At 44.3% G+C, this 15,132-nt stretch overlaps 1 protein-coding gene across 2 annotated transcripts in view; it reads left to right on the top strand.

The window, feature by feature from the left end:
- The first annotated feature begins 4,333 nt into the window (after positions 1-4,333).
- AP3M2 (adaptor related protein complex 3 subunit mu 2) overlaps positions 4,334-15,132 on the top strand; it is an 18,546-nt gene continuing 7,747 nt past the window's right edge. Inside the window, exons 1-4 of one of the 2 annotated variants that reach the window (XM_032288083.1) lie at positions 4,334-4,439; positions 5,963-6,303; positions 9,541-9,712; positions 13,043-13,180. In XM_032288083.1, coding sequence (XP_032143974.1) covers positions 6,031-6,303; positions 9,541-9,712; positions 13,043-13,180 — 583 coding nt within the window. In that variant the 5' untranslated portion in view covers positions 4,334-4,439; positions 5,963-6,030. Of the gene's footprint in view, positions 4,440-4,503; positions 4,592-5,962; positions 6,304-9,540; positions 9,713-13,042; positions 13,181-15,132 lie in introns of those variants that run through there. The other variant, XM_032288084.1, reaches the window with a different exon arrangement.

The following is a 15,132-nucleotide window of genomic DNA, read 5'->3' as shown; positions in this document are numbered from 1 at the left end:
TTATGTGAACTCTTAAAATTGGAGTGTCCCTGGAATCTGGTTCTCTTCTTTCTCAATGCTCTTTCCCTCAGTGATCTCAACAGGTCCTACTACTTTAAATACCCATATGCTGAAAACACCCAAATTTACATCTCAAGCCCAGCCTATTCTCCTGAATTCTGGGCTCATACATCCAGCTGCCTTCCCAACATCTCCACTTAGATAGCTAATGGAGCTCACAGATATACTGATATAGTTTGGATGTTTGTCCCCTCCAAATCTCATGTGGAAATGTGATCCCCAGTTTTGGAGGTGGGTTTAGTAGAAGATGTCATGGGGGTGGATCCCTCATGAATGGCTTCCCTCATGAATCGTGAATCACCTCAAGTGATCCCCATGGTAATGAGTGAGTTCTTGCCCTGCTGGGTTATGAGAAAGCTGGTTGCTTAAAGGAGCCTGGCACCTCCTCTCTCTTGCTCGCTCCTGTTTTCACCATGTGACTGCCTGCTCCCCTTTCACCTTCAGCCATGAGTAAAAGCTTCTTGAGGCCTCACCAGAAGTCGGGCAGATGCTGGTGTCACCCTTGCATAGTGTACATAACCATGAGCCAAATAAACCTCTTTTCTTTATATTATAAATCACCGAGTGACAGGTCTTCCTTTATAGCCTGAGGCCCATGGGCTGCATTGCTTTGTGATTGCTTTTTTTTTTTTTTTTTTTTTTTAGCTATTGCTAGTGTTAGTGTATTTTATGTGTGGCCCAAGATAATTCTTCTTCCAGTGAGGTCCAGGGAAGCCGAAAGATTGGAAACCCCTGCTTTATAGCAATGCAAAATGGACTAACACATATAATGAACTTAACATGTCCAAAACCAAACTTCTGAGTTTTCTCCCTTCCAACCTGCCCTACCCATAGTCTTTCTTTTCCTTCCTTCCTTTCTCTTTCTTCTTTTTTTTCCAAGTTTTCTCCCTTCCAACCTGACTTACCCATAGTCTGTCTTTCTCTCTCTTTCTCTTCCCTTTCTGTCTCTCTCTCTTTTTATTATTTATTTATTTATTTTATTTTTAAGATGGGGTTTCACCATGTTGGTCAGTCTGGTCTTGAACTCCCGACCTCAGGTGATCCGCCCACCTTGGCCTCCAAAGTGCTTGGATTACAGGCGTGAGCCACCGCGCCCGGCCTCTCTCTCTCTTCTTGACTCAGTCTCTCGCTCTATTGCTCGGGCTAGAGTGCAGTGGTAAAATCTCAGATCACTGCAACTTCTGCTTCCCAGGTGCAAGCAATTCTTTTGCCTCAGCCTCCTGAGTAGGTGGGAATACAGGCGCCTACCACTACAGCTGGCTAATTTTTGTATTTTTAGTAGAGACAGCGTTTTACCATGTTGGCCAGACTAGTTTCAAACTCCTGACCTGAGGTGATCCATCTGCCTCAGCCTCCCAAAGTGCTGGGATTACAGGTGTGAGCCACCATGCCTGGCCTACCCACAGTCTTTCTAGTCCAGTTGATGAAACTATCCTTCTTCATGGTGAAGCTCAGTGGCCCTCCCTGCTCTCTTGTTCTCACTCCCCACATCCCACCCATCTGGAAATCCAGCTGGCTCCTCCTGGAGACTACATGCACAGTCCACCTCCTCCTCACCACCTCCGTGGCCACAGCCTGGCCTGAGCTCCATCACCTCTCACCTGGGTCACTGCAGCAGCCTCCTCACTGGTCTCCTTCCACAGTCTTCTCAACCCAGACGACTGATAAATTTGATCCTTTCACTCCTTTGTTCAAACCCTCCATGGGCTCTCCCTTTTACAACCAGAATCTTTAAAAGAGCTTTCAAGCCCTGTGTGATCAGACCACCCACCCTGTAACCTTGTCTCCTCCTTTACCCTGTGCCCATTTCACTCCAGCCACACTGTTACCCTTCCTGCTCTGGGAGCTCCCCAGGAGCATTCTGGCCTCACCGACTTTGCCATGCCTGTTCCCTTTGCTAGAATGCTCTTCCCCGAGATCTCCCCGTAGTTAACTCTTTTGTCTTCTTCAAGTCACTGTGCTAATCTCTCTTCTCAATGAGGCTTATTCTCACTACTTTCTTAAATCTGTAACTTGCCCTCCAATCCCATAACATTCCTGATAGTTCCTTTTTTCATTGCACGTGCCATCTTCTAACCTACTGTTTACTTATGTTTATTGATTATTATGTGTCTTTCCCCACTAGAATATAAGCTTCACTAGGACAGGAATTTTTGTCTTTTTTTTTTTTTTTTTGAGACAGAGTCTCTCTGTCGCCCAGGCTGGAGTGTAGTGGGGCAATCTTAGCTCACTGCAACCTCAGCCTCCTGGGTTCAAGCAACAATCCTGTCTCAGCATCCTGAGTAACTGGGACCACAGGCATGTGCCATCATGCCTGGCTAATTTTTTAATTTTAGTAGAGATGGGATTTCATCATGTTGGCCAGGCTGGTCTTGAACTCCTGACCTCAAGTGATCCGCCCATGTGAGCCCCCCAAAGTGTTGGGATTACAGGCATGAGCCACCTCCCCTGGCCCCAAAGGATTTTGTCTTTTGTTTATTCTTGTTATGTATCCAAGTACTAGAACAGTGCCTGGCACATGGGAGGGCTAACTAAATATTTATGGAATGGTACTTATAAAAGTGTATGGCACGCAGTGTTTTATAAATATTAACAATCCCAAGGTTCATAACCACCTGGCTCCTATTTAGCTTTTCAGCCTCATCTCCCTGCACTCTTCCTCCCGTTCCAGTTCAGCTGCTTAACTTGCTCATCTCCAGAGCCTTCCATGTGTACTCTTTTCTCTGTCCATCTATCCCTGCATTTGAGGGATCCAGTCTCATTTTCAGGTTTCAAGGTAGAGGGTCTTCCCTTACTTGAGGTCAGCCATCTCTACAGCACACCTCCCACCCACTAAGCATTGCTTATTCATTACACTGCATTGAGAATCCCTTGCTTCTCATTTGTCTTTTTTTTTTTTTTTTTTTGCTTAATATATATTTTTTTCTCATTTGTCTTTCTTGCTGGGCCCTGTAACTACAGGGACAGTGCCTGTGACAGCAGTCATTGCAGCATCTCCAGCATCCAGCACAGGACGATACGTGGGGGTTTTCGGCAAATGTTAATTCAGGGAATGAATGAGAAACGCTCACAGCAGCGACTGCATTTCCTCACCTTTGACACACATTACCACGTGTTATAGTATCCCACGCTGTTCCTTTAGAGCATAACCATTGCTAGTACTTTTCAAATCACACAACTCTAGGAGGAAGGAGGTACTATTCGCGTCCTTATTTGAGAAGTAAGCAAGAGGTAAAGTTCCTTCTCAAGGTCGCCGAGGTTGTAAGTGTTGGAGCAGGTTCAAGCCAAGTCCTCTGGCACCAGCGTCCCTAAGTCCACCCAGCGTCACATCATTTTGCCATTTTGCTTCTGGCTTTTCTCTTTACTTCAAAATCAGTCAACTTATCCGCCCTTACCAAGCGCGGAGAGAACCACCCGGACCACCTCAACAAAGGGCTTGTGGTGGAGGGAGAGGCCACCCACACTCAATTTCACCAAAGTGAAAACTAAAGCCAGGGAAGGAGAACCCCTCATCGGCGAGGTCGCCACTGTCACCAGCGCCCACCGCCGGGTCCAAGGACGGCGACGCCTCACCGCATCCGGGCCTGACTGCTAGCGTCACGGGGGCGGCCCCTGGTCCTGATTGCCACTCCACACCTTCGTGGATCACGACGACTGAGACCACTCAAAAGCGTATCCAAGTCCTGACTGGGGTCTCCAAAGAGGTGGAGAGGCCCGCCCAGCCCCGCACTCCCCGGCTGGGAACTGAGATTCCGGAGGGTGGGCGCCCTGCCGCGGCCTCGCCAGAGTCGGGGTCCAGGGCTCGGCGCCACTGGCGCCACTTCCAGTATCGCCGACTTGACCCAGGGCCCGGTACACAGCAGAGAAGGCCGCCCTTCCCAAAGACGCCCATGGAGTGGAGGGTAGCCGCCACCCTCAGGATTTAATATCCGCTAGGCGCTGTCAGCAACTCTTGGCCGCAAGCCGCCCCTCCCCGGCACACACTCTAGCGCCCCCTCCAGGCGCACTCCGCAGCCGCGGCCTCCCCAGCCCTTTGTGACTGGACGACTGGGGGCGAACGCCTCGCACTGTCCTCGACCTTCAATCAGGGCTCGAGGCTGTAGAGCTGCACCAATCGGAGATGACTGGTGCCTCAACAGGGCCAATCGGGGGCCTCGAGCCCGATAACACGGAGAGCCGCCAACAGCGATCAATCAGAGGGGGAGGAGCGGTTCCCGGTCGCCCAATCAGCGGCCTTCAGGAGGGGCTCGTGGGCCGAGCGGTCGCATAGCCCTCGGGCCGGCCAATCAGCGGGCGAGCGGCTGTCTCAGCGCGCGCGGTGGGCGGGACGGGGCCTGTCCGCGCCTAGGAGCGTTGGGCGCTGCTGGCAGCTAGGCTTGGTGAGGCGTGCGGTCGACCCCCGGCCTGGGGCGGGGGTGGGGGTGGGCGCGGGGACCGGGGCGCGCGATGGTCCGGGCGGAGTTGCGCGGGGCGGGGACGGGGTCTCCGGATGCTGGCGGCTTCTCAGGGCTGCGGGACGCGGCGGGGAGAGGTGAGGGGCCGGGTTCAGGGCTCGGTGAGGGGGTCCGCCCAGGCGCCGCGGCGGCGGGAGGAGGGGACACTGTTGCCATGACAGCGCACGTGCGCTCGCTGCCGCGGCCGGGCGCCTAGGCGCTTGTACCTCGGAACGCGCGCGCCCTTTCAGCCCGGCCCCTGCCTGCCCTCGCCCCTGGGCCTCAGTCGCCGCCCGCCGTGGGCTAGGGCCAGCGCAGGGACCGCCGGCCTGGGCCGCCGCTTCTCCCTTGTACCGTCCGCTGCCCGGCTATCCCTTCCTGCAGCTGTCTCCTCCCAGCAGAGGTATTGAGCTCGCCCCGGAGCGCTGGGCACCGCAGGCCTCTGCGTTTTGACCACCGGCGCCGGTTCGCGGAATGGTCACATCCTGGCGACTGGCACCGGAGATAGGCAGCCGCCGGAGGGACTTGGGGTGTCTGTCCCCAGGGGAATCTCTTTTTATCGAGGTGGGGTCTCGCTGTATTTCTTAGGCTGATCTCAAACTCCTGGGCTCCATCGATCTGCGGGTAGAGGCCTCCGCAAGCGCTGGGATCACAGCCGGGAACCCAGAGGGATCTTTTTAAAGGCCCCCAATGTCTTTCTGCATTAAGAAGTGCTTAAGGAGTGCTCAGAGAATGGGTCGGATTGGATGAATTAAAGACCCCCAAGGACCAGTTCTGTCCGGCAGAAATAGAGAATCACATTTATAATGGTCCATGTTCTGGAAACTACCTTAAAATAATAAAACAGGTTAAATTCATTTTAATATATTTGGTTTAACCTAGTATATCCCAAATATTACAGCATATAATCAATATTAAATTATTCATGTTTGAAATTCTTTTTTTTCATACAAAGCCTTCCAAATGTCTCGTGTGTCTTACACTTACAGCACATCTCAGTTCGTACCAGCCATCTTTCAAGTTCTCCCTGGTCCCATTTGGCTAGTGGCTGTCGTATTAATCTGCATATTTCTTGTTTATGTGTGAGCTGTGGCCAAAACATAACATCAAATTCAGTGTTCTTCGAAGCCATCTTCAAAGAACACTAATTATGTTGCAGTAAGGCAACACAAAACATGAGGCACGGTCCTTTTCTTTAAGGAGCTTGCAGTTCGGCTCAGTAGGCACCCAAAGATTAAGTAGAATTTTAAATGGATGCAATTCGGGCGATAGTAAAGATAACTGGGAGTATATGATTGACAGATGGCTGATCATTATCCTTTGGAATTCAAGGGAGGGCTATCTTCATACTCATGCAGGAGGGGAAGATTGGGCCTGGTCTTGAAAGATGGGTAAGTCTTGGACTGTTGGGAAAGATGGGGAGGGTGTTTTGGCCGAATGGAACTGAATATTGCTACTTTTGTTTTTAGAGTTGAAATTTACATCCTGAGGCTTTCAGACTGAAAAAGGCTTTCTTCTGTCGCTGACAGCCGCCACCATGATCCATAGTCTTTTCTTGATCAACTCCTCTGGAGACATTTTCCTGGAGAAACACTGGAAAAGCGTGGTCAGCCGTTCTGTTTGTGATTACTTTTTTGAGGCTCAAGAGAGAGCTACTGAGGCAGAAAATGTACCTCCAGTTATCCCTACCCCTCACCACTATCTCTTAAATGTTTACCGCCACAAGATCTTTTTTGTAGCTGTTATCCAGACGGAGGTCCCCCCTCTGTTTGTCATTGAGTTTCTTCACCGAGTGGTGGACACATTTCAGGTTTGTGAATGTGGAAAAGTTCATATATGTAAACTGTGAAGTGTCTTTATAGTCCTGTTTCCATTATATAATGCCTCCATTAAGAAAAACAAAAAATCTGGCTGGGTGCGGTCGCTCATGCCTGTAATCCCAGCATTTTGGGAGGCTGAGGCGAGGGGATCACAAGGTCAGGAGTTCGATACCAGCACGGCCAACATGATGAAACCCCGTCTCTACTAAAACAAGCCTGTGCTTGTAATTCCAGCTACTCAGGAGGCTGAGGCAGGAGAATTGCTTGAACCCAGGTGGTGGCGGTTGCAGTGAACCGAGATCGCGCCACCGCACTTCGGCCTGGGCGACGGAGCAAGACTCTCTCAAAAAAGAAACTTAAAAAAAAAATTCAAAATTCTGGTATTACTTCCTCTCCCATCTAATAAGATTCTGGTTTCTGTTTATTGAATTGGCTGCATACAAAATAACAATTGGAATGTTTTTGAACCTGTTGCATGGGAAAGCCATCCTATTTGCGATGCCTTTATATAGCCTTTCTGCTTCAGGTTCTACTTTTTGCTCATAAATTGGAGTTTAGATTGTTTTTGCCTGGTGGTCTTGATGCTAACCATTGTTACCTGTGTTGCTTTGAGTTGTATCAGAAAGTGATTGTGTAAAGTTATAGAAAAGAAAAAGCTAAGGAATGCTTAATTTAACTGTCCCAGGCAGGGGTAATTCATGAACCTACACTGCTTCTCAGGTTTGAGTTGGTTCTTAATGGCACGAGAGTGCTACTGATGAGCTCTCCTTGCAAACATCATGTGCCCGTAAAAATTTAATGAGCTGTTTTATGAGGCACAGTTTTCATTTTAAGCTTTTTCTTCAGGAATAGATTTTAAGAACTTAGGGAGCGGTGTCTAAGGGAGGTCAGTGATACCGGGACTGATACCACCACTTGCAACACAGGAGTTTAGATGGCACCAACTCTGATTCACACAGAAGAACCCTCTCCCAGGAGAACCACTCAGCTTCTGACTGTTGTGGCTATTTGCATAACTCAAATGAGAAGCAAGGGCCCTTTGGTTTAATGGCTGTGTCATATGAGGTCTGGAATGAGTCATATGAATACTGGAATTGTGGAATTGGAGACAAGACTGAGGACCCACACATTATGATAAAAGTTAAAAAGCAAGTCAAAGAGTCCTTTCTCTGTTACTCATATCTGCACCACATCTAGAACAACTTCCCTTCCCAAGAGAATTAAAATAGGTTTTATGTTTTTCCCTGCAAATACTGTCTGAGAGTACTGGTATTCTGGAATTTCAGTTCTTATGTAGCATACTGGCCCCTTTGCACAGTGAAAACTTAAGTATGATAAGCCCTGGTATGTGGAAGAACCAGAAGAACCCAGGAACTGTGATCCTAAACCATTTTAACTGGGCCTTTTTATGATTTCCACATGTGATACTTTACCCATTCTAAGATTAACAGTCCCACTGGTGAAACTGACAGCTGCTTCAGATGGCCACACTAATATTATGTAACTTATTACAAGACAGGAAGTGAGAAGAGTTGTTTGATCTAGTTGAAACCACAGAGGAATTTGGGAACACAAAGTAAAATTGCTAATTTGGAAGTCTGAGACTTCAGAGCTTGTCATTTTTGAAGCAGTTGTTAAAAGTCAATGGACATATCTTGATTCTCATGTATTCTCCGACGTGCGTCCTCTCCAATGATTTTTCCAGGACCTGAATGTGACAGGAGCGGCTCCACTAGAGAATTGCAGCCCCGCCGGCTGCAGCACTTGTTCATATTGTGAGGTGCCTTTCCAGCTGCTTAGTTCACATGATGCCTGGTTTATAAACCCTGGTGAAGTGTTTTATTTTTAAAAATTAAATCACTCTTGGGAAGGAAATGTGTGACTTTTTCTTCTTTTAAATTCTCATTCAAAATGAGAATTTTCCTCTTATAAAGAGAAAATATTTTTGTTTTAGGAATACATTCCTAACTCTTAGGTGACCCAGGTGTTGGAATCTCATGGATAAATGATGTTATCTAATGTAATTTAGACTCTAGTAGAGTCTGTTCAATTTTGGATGTCAAAGAAATGGAAAGATGGTAAAACAACCCGGAAACCATACCTTACCATGAATCGTGGAAGTGTCTTGGAAGTGTGGCCCTAAGAAGAAAAAACTGAAGTGAAAACTCGTAGTTTTCAAATAATTACAGGGCGGTTACGTACACTTGCTTTGTAAAGCAGCTGGGAAACAAATTTCAGTTTAGCAAAAGAATGAACTTTGGAATAATCAGAGCTGTTCGTGAATGGAATGGACTTTCTTAAAAGGGGTAAATTTTCCTTCATTCTGTGAGTTCAAGAGGGTTTCATGACCTTTTCAGAGGCCCTGTAAAAGACATACTGACATTGCTAGAAGGAACATTGAATGGCCACAAACATTTCTTTCTAAATAATTATCATGCATTCCATTTTGTAGTGCTTTATAGTTTACAAAGTACATTCATGAGCGTTAGTGCTTAATTAGTCATGCCTAGTTCTTACAGCCCTGTGCCTCAAGTGGTGTTACCCTGATTATACCATTAAAGAATCAAGATAGAAATTGGTTAACATGACTTAATCTAACAAATGACAAAATTATAATCCAGGTCTTCTGGTTTGAAATCCAGCGCGTTTCCCACAATCCAGATAATTTAGCATCTAAAGTTAGCTTTTTAAATAAAAGGATAGTGTTCTTAGAATCCTAGCATCTTAAGGATGAGCGAAAGGAATTTTCAGGTGTGCTAGCTTGTCTCTCTCATTTCGTTTTTTTGCTCTCTCAACTCTTATCCACTGCATGAATGTTAAGAAATAGCACAGCAGTAGGGGTAAAGATTTTTATGGACTCTTCTTTGTTATATCAAGTATTATTTTGTATAATTCTTACAAATTCTTGTTCATAAGCACATATAATAAGATTCAATTTTGTATTCTGTATATTTCACCAAGTTAAGGAAATTAACCCAAGAGATTAAGTAAGTTCCCCTTGTTTGTAGTAATGACAGTAGTACCAAAAACCAGTCTAGTGCTCTCCACCAAACAGACTGCCTAAGAGGACGGTGGTTATGCTGCATTCCCTCACTGTAGAAGAGTACCCCAAAAACACATGGACAGGCCAGATCTTCATTCTCTGTAGGCACATTCTTTTATTTATTTATTTATTTATTTATTTTACAGTATCTGAGTGATAAATGTGTGTATTCTGTCTCCATCAGGATTATTTTGGAGTCTGTTCAGAGCCAGTAATCAAAGACAATGTGGTTGTAGTTTATGAGGTATTGGAAGAGATGCTTGACAATGGTTTTCCGTTGGCTACTGAGTCGAACATTCTTAAAGAACTCATAAAGCCTCCCACTATCCTTCGAACGGTCGTCAACACCATCACAGGTATGGCGGAGGGGGAGACCGATAGAGAGCAGCCATCCTGCAGCCTGAGTGGCTTAGTCCAGTGTTGCACATTGTTTTGAGTGTTTGTCTTTGGGGATCCCAGGTGTCCTAGTGCATTAATTTTGCTCATTGTAGATTTTTTGCTCATTCTGTTTCATTAAGGTTTTACATTTTGGGTCTTGTTTAATGCATAAATAAGCATTTTCATGGAATTTTACAAACTGATTGAAAAATACCTTTAAAAAAGTATAAATATTGCCATAGCTGGGACAGTTTTGAAAAAAAATTACAAAAGTGTTGTTGGGAGGATTTGCCCTGTCAAATATCAAGACAAGTTTATATAGTACACAAGACAAATACTCATGCAGGACACATACTACAAGAGCCAAGAGAGTTTTGAAAATAATTTTTTTAAAAAGAGAAAAAATGTGTCCTGCCAGATACAAGATATATTTCAGGTTGAACATCCCAAATCCAAAATCCGGAATGCTCTTACAATCCAAAGCTTTTTGAGCAGTGACATGACACTCAAAGGTAATACTCATTGGAGGATTTCAGATTTTTGGATTTGGAATGCTTAACTGGTATAATCCAAATATTCCAAAATTTAAAACAATCCAAAATTTGAAACACTTCTGGTCCTGAACATTTCACATAAAATTACTCAACTTGTATGAAGTTTGAGTAGTGTTTTTTTTTTGTTTTTTGTTTGTTTTTTTTTTTTTTTTTTGAGGGGAAGTCTTGCTCTGTCACCCAGGCTGGAGTGCAGTGGCATAATCTCAGCTCACTGCAACCTCTGCCTCCCGCGTTGAAGCGATTATCTTGCTTCAGCCTCCTGAGTAGCTGGGATTACAGTTGCTCACCACCATGCGTAGCTAATTTTTCTGTTTGTAGTAGAGATGTGGTTTCACCATGCTGGTCAGGTTGGTCTCGAACTCCTGACCTCATGAGCCACCCACCTTGGCCTCCCAAAGTCCTGGGATTACAGGCATGAGCCATTGCACCTGGCCAAATTTGGGTAGTTTTAAAACTTTGGTATTTGTCCAGTAACAGACAGTTAGATTATTGGGATAAAATAGTCCAGAAACAGACCCTTGCTTTTATAGGAATTTGGCATAGATAGATGTGGTCATTTATCAAATCAGTGGACCAGGGGCAGTTGTTAACTATATTATACTGGGACAGTCAGCTTCAATATGGAAAAAATTAAGTCCCCCCACTTCACAGTATGCACAAAATAAATTCCAGCTAGGTTAAGGAGTTAAACACAAACAAACTTTATAATTATTAGACAAAATAGAATTTCTTTTTGATCAGAAAAGGGTAAATCCTTTTTAAAAAACTTATCTTCTAGTTTGTTTATTATTTTATTTTTGGATTTAATTCTTTAATCCATTTGAAAATTATCTTGGTGACCAGGCACAGGGACTCACGCCTATAATCCCAGCACTTTGGGAGGCCAAGGCAGGCAGATCACCTGAGGTCAGGATCAGCCTGGCCAAACCCTGTCTCTATACTAAAAATACAAAAATTAGCCGGGCATAGTGGCAGGCGCCTATAATCTCAGCTACTTGGGAAGCTGAGGCAGGGGAATTGCTTGAACCTGGGAGGCGAAGGTTGCACTGAGCCGAGATCACACTGTTGCACTCTGCCCTGGGCAATAAGAGCGAAACTCCATCTCAAAAAAAAGAAAAAAAAATTATCTTGATATACAATAATGTTTATTTCTTCAAAATAGTTTTTCTAGCACCATTGTATAATTATCCCTTTTCCCTGTTTTAGAGTGACATTTCTGTCTTGTCCTGTCATTATGGATTCTTGGTCTGTTGTTAGGCTTTCCTGCCTTTTCCGTAGACTGCTTTGATTATTATATCTTGATGATACATTTGAATACTTAGTTCCTCTTTTTAAGAAGACAAATTTGGTGGTTTCTTCAATATTCTGAGTTTATTTTAAGCCTTAAAAACTTTGTTAATACCTGAATCATTTATGAATATTATGAAGTTAGTTAAGCCTGTATCTCACTTTAATCTAGAAAAGGGGAATCTGAGAACCACTTTTGAAAAGCCAAAATGGGCCTGACACTTTGCCTCACACCTGTAATCCCAGCACTTTGAGAGGCCAAGACAGGAGGATCACTCGAGCACAGGAGTTTGAAACCAACCTGGGTAACATGGTGAAACCCTGTCTTTATAAAAAATACAGAACTTAGCCACACATAGTGGCACATGCCTGTGGTCCCTGCTACTCTGGAGGCTAAGGCGGGAGGATCACCTGAGCCCAGAAGATCTAGGCTGCAGTGAGTTATGACTGTGCCTGTGAGTAATCACTGCACTCCAGCATGGGCAACATAGGAAGACCCTATCTCTTAAAATGATTTTTTTAGTCAGGTGTGGTAGCTCACACCTGTAATCCCAGCACTTTGGGAGGTTGAGGCGGTTGGATCACAAGGTCAGGAGTTCAAGACCAGCCTGGCCAACATGGTGAAACCCCTTCTCTACTAAAAATACAAAAATTATCCAAGTGTGGCAGCGTGTGCCTGTAGTCCCAGCTACTCGGGAGGCTGAGGTAGGAGAATTGCTTGAACCTGGGAGGCAGAGGTTGTAGTGAGCTGAGATCACACCACTCTGGTGCGATTTAAAAAAAAAAAAAAATTTTTTAAAGAGAGAAAAAAAGTAAAATAATCCAGGTAATGGAAGAAGGAAATATAATTCAAACTAATGTATTTTATTATGTCACTATAAAACCTTTTGAATTTTTTTAAAATTTTATGCCCGTAAAGGAAAAAAACAAGTGAAGAAATTGGTCTCTAATTCTTAAAGACAGAGAAAGATCAAATTTGTGTTTTCCTGAGTTTCAGTATTGGAGCTTAAGAATGAGACAGATCCTATTGATATATACATTTTAATACCTACCATAAATGTACCTAAGAACCTACCTCAGGCTCAAATACTATTTTTACCCATGAAATTTTTATATCAATATGTAGATTACCAACTCTACTGAAAGCCAATACATTATTTAAGCTGAAAGCTATTGTGGAATCAGAGATACTAAGTTCAGGTTACTTTCAAAACCAAAATATGATATCTGTTTCTCAGGTAACTTTTTCTTAAACCTTTATTCTGCTTGAAGAGGCAGACCAGATGACAACAAGGGGTTTTAAAAATAGACTAAGTTGCCCTATATGGAAGTTGGGAAAACTCTCATCTTTTGTTTGAAAAATTATTCAATTAAGCACATGAATAGTGGGAGCATAGAAACATCTAGGGAAGTGTTCTGTGGTTTCTAGAGTCAAATTGGTGTTAAAATACAGTAATATTGTCTCAGGAAGCACCAATGTGGGTGACCAACTTCCCACTGGGCAGCTGTCAGTGGTGCCTTGGCGACGGACTGGGGTGAAATACACCAACAATGAGGCCTATTTTGATGTGATTGAAGAGATTGATGCCATTATTGATAAATCAGGTAGGTGCTTTTAATATGTTCTCAGAAATATGAAAATAGAAAGGGGCCTCTTTCATACAATGCTTGTAGTTTCAGAATTAATCCCCATTCAAGGTTATCCACTTTAATTAGGTGGCTACTTTGTATTGGGCACTGTGCCGTGTACTGGAGGTGGACTTTAATATTACGATGCAGACCAGGGTTTATTTCATACATTTACTTGCTTTATTGGTCTTAACCTCTTGAATAAAAAAGAGAAGTAACAGGCCAGATGCAGTGATTCATGGCTATAATCCCAGCACTTTGGGAAGCCGAGGTGGGAAGAGGCTTGAGCCCAGGAGTTCAAGATCAGCCTGAACAACATAGTGAGACACTGAGCAACATAGTGAGACCCCATCTCTACAAAAAGTGAAAAAAATTAGCTGAGCATAGTGGTGCATGCCTGTATTTCCAGCTTTGCATGGGGCTGAGCAGGGAGGATTGCTTGAGCCTGGGAAGTTGAGGTTGCAGTAAGCCCTGATCATGCCACTGCACTCCAGCCTGGTCAACAGCAAGATCCTGTCTCCAAAAAAAAGAAAAAAAAGAAAGAAAAAATTAATTTCTTATTGATAAGATTTCCTTCTTGAAAGTATTTGACTCCCAGTTCTGATGGCAGAATTAAAACTGTAATGACAAAATTCAGGGAGCCTTCTTTTTCATGTGTTCTGAATTATGTAAATATGACTAGAGGTCCTAGAGCTTTGGAATTTGTAGAAGTCAGTGCCGGTGGTATGCACCTGTAGTTTCAACTATTGGGAGGCTGAGGTGGGAGGATCTCTTAACCCCAGTAGTTGGAGACTGCCGTGAGCTATGATTATACCTGTGAATAACAACTGCATTCTAGCCTGGACAACATAGTGAGACCCTGTCTTTAGTTGGAAAAAAAAAAGGGGGGGGGCTGGATGTGGTGGCTCACACCTGTAATCCCAGCACTTTGGGAGGCCAAGGCAGGCAGATCACAAAGTCAGGAGTTCAAGACTAGCCTGACCAACATGGTGAAACCCCGCCGTCTCTACTAAAAATATAGAAATTAGCCAGGCGTGGTGGCTTGTACCTGTAATCCTAGCTACCTAGAAGGCTGAGGCAGGAGAATTGCTTGACCCCGGGAGGTGAAGGTTGCAGTGAGCCGAGATTGTGCCACTGTACTCCATCTCAAAAAAAAAAAAAAAAATTGTAAAAAGTTCTCTTCACATTAGTGAACTTATTCATTCAACAAATGTTTATTGAAAACTTGTATCATAGCACAGTGCTTGATAGTCGGCACTTGATGAGTAAGACATAGTCTGAGGCTGCAGAAAGCTTAGTTAAATCTAGTGAGGGAGAAAGGAAGTTAAAAAGGTGGAGCATATGAGAAGTACCCATCCCTGAAGAAAGCATAACAGAGACATGGGAGTGTTTATGCTTCATCGGTGTGAAATGAAGTTATTAAGATGTGTGGATTTGGGAGCAAATTATGCACAAACATCACAATAGTGAGCAAAAAATTAGATGTATAAGATTATAGACAGTGGGATTACATGTACATGAAGTTTGAAAACAGATGCAATTTAGTCTAAGGTAATGGAAGTCAGAATTCTGGGGATGTGGATTACCTGGGATGGTAAGAGGGAGTGCTTGGATGCTGAAAATGTTTCTTGCTGTAGCCAGTATTTGCATAAATGTATATATTAAAAAATCATTGAGCTGTACACATTAAGTTTTTTTTTTTTTTTTTTTAGAGACGGGGTTTCCCTCATTTTTCCCCGGGCGGGGGGCAATGGGCGCGATCTGGGCTCCCCTAACCTCCGCCACCTGGGTTCAGGCAATTCTCCTGCCTCAGCCTCCTGAGTAGCTGGGACTACAGGCATGCGCCACCATGCCCAGCTAATTTTTTGTATTTTTAGTAGAGACAGGGTTTCACCATGTTGACCAGGATGGTCTCGATCTCTTGACCT

The sequence above is a fragment of the Sapajus apella genome, unplaced genomic scaffold (assembly GCF_009761245.1).
Source record: "Sapajus apella isolate SASKATOON/1434 unplaced genomic scaffold, GSC_monkey_1.0 scaffold21, whole genome shotgun sequence".
Lineage (NCBI taxonomy): Eukaryota > Metazoa > Chordata > Mammalia > Primates > Cebidae > Sapajus > Sapajus apella.
The sequence above is the reverse complement of the archived record's forward strand: the minus strand, read 5'-3'. Positions and strand labels throughout refer to the sequence as shown.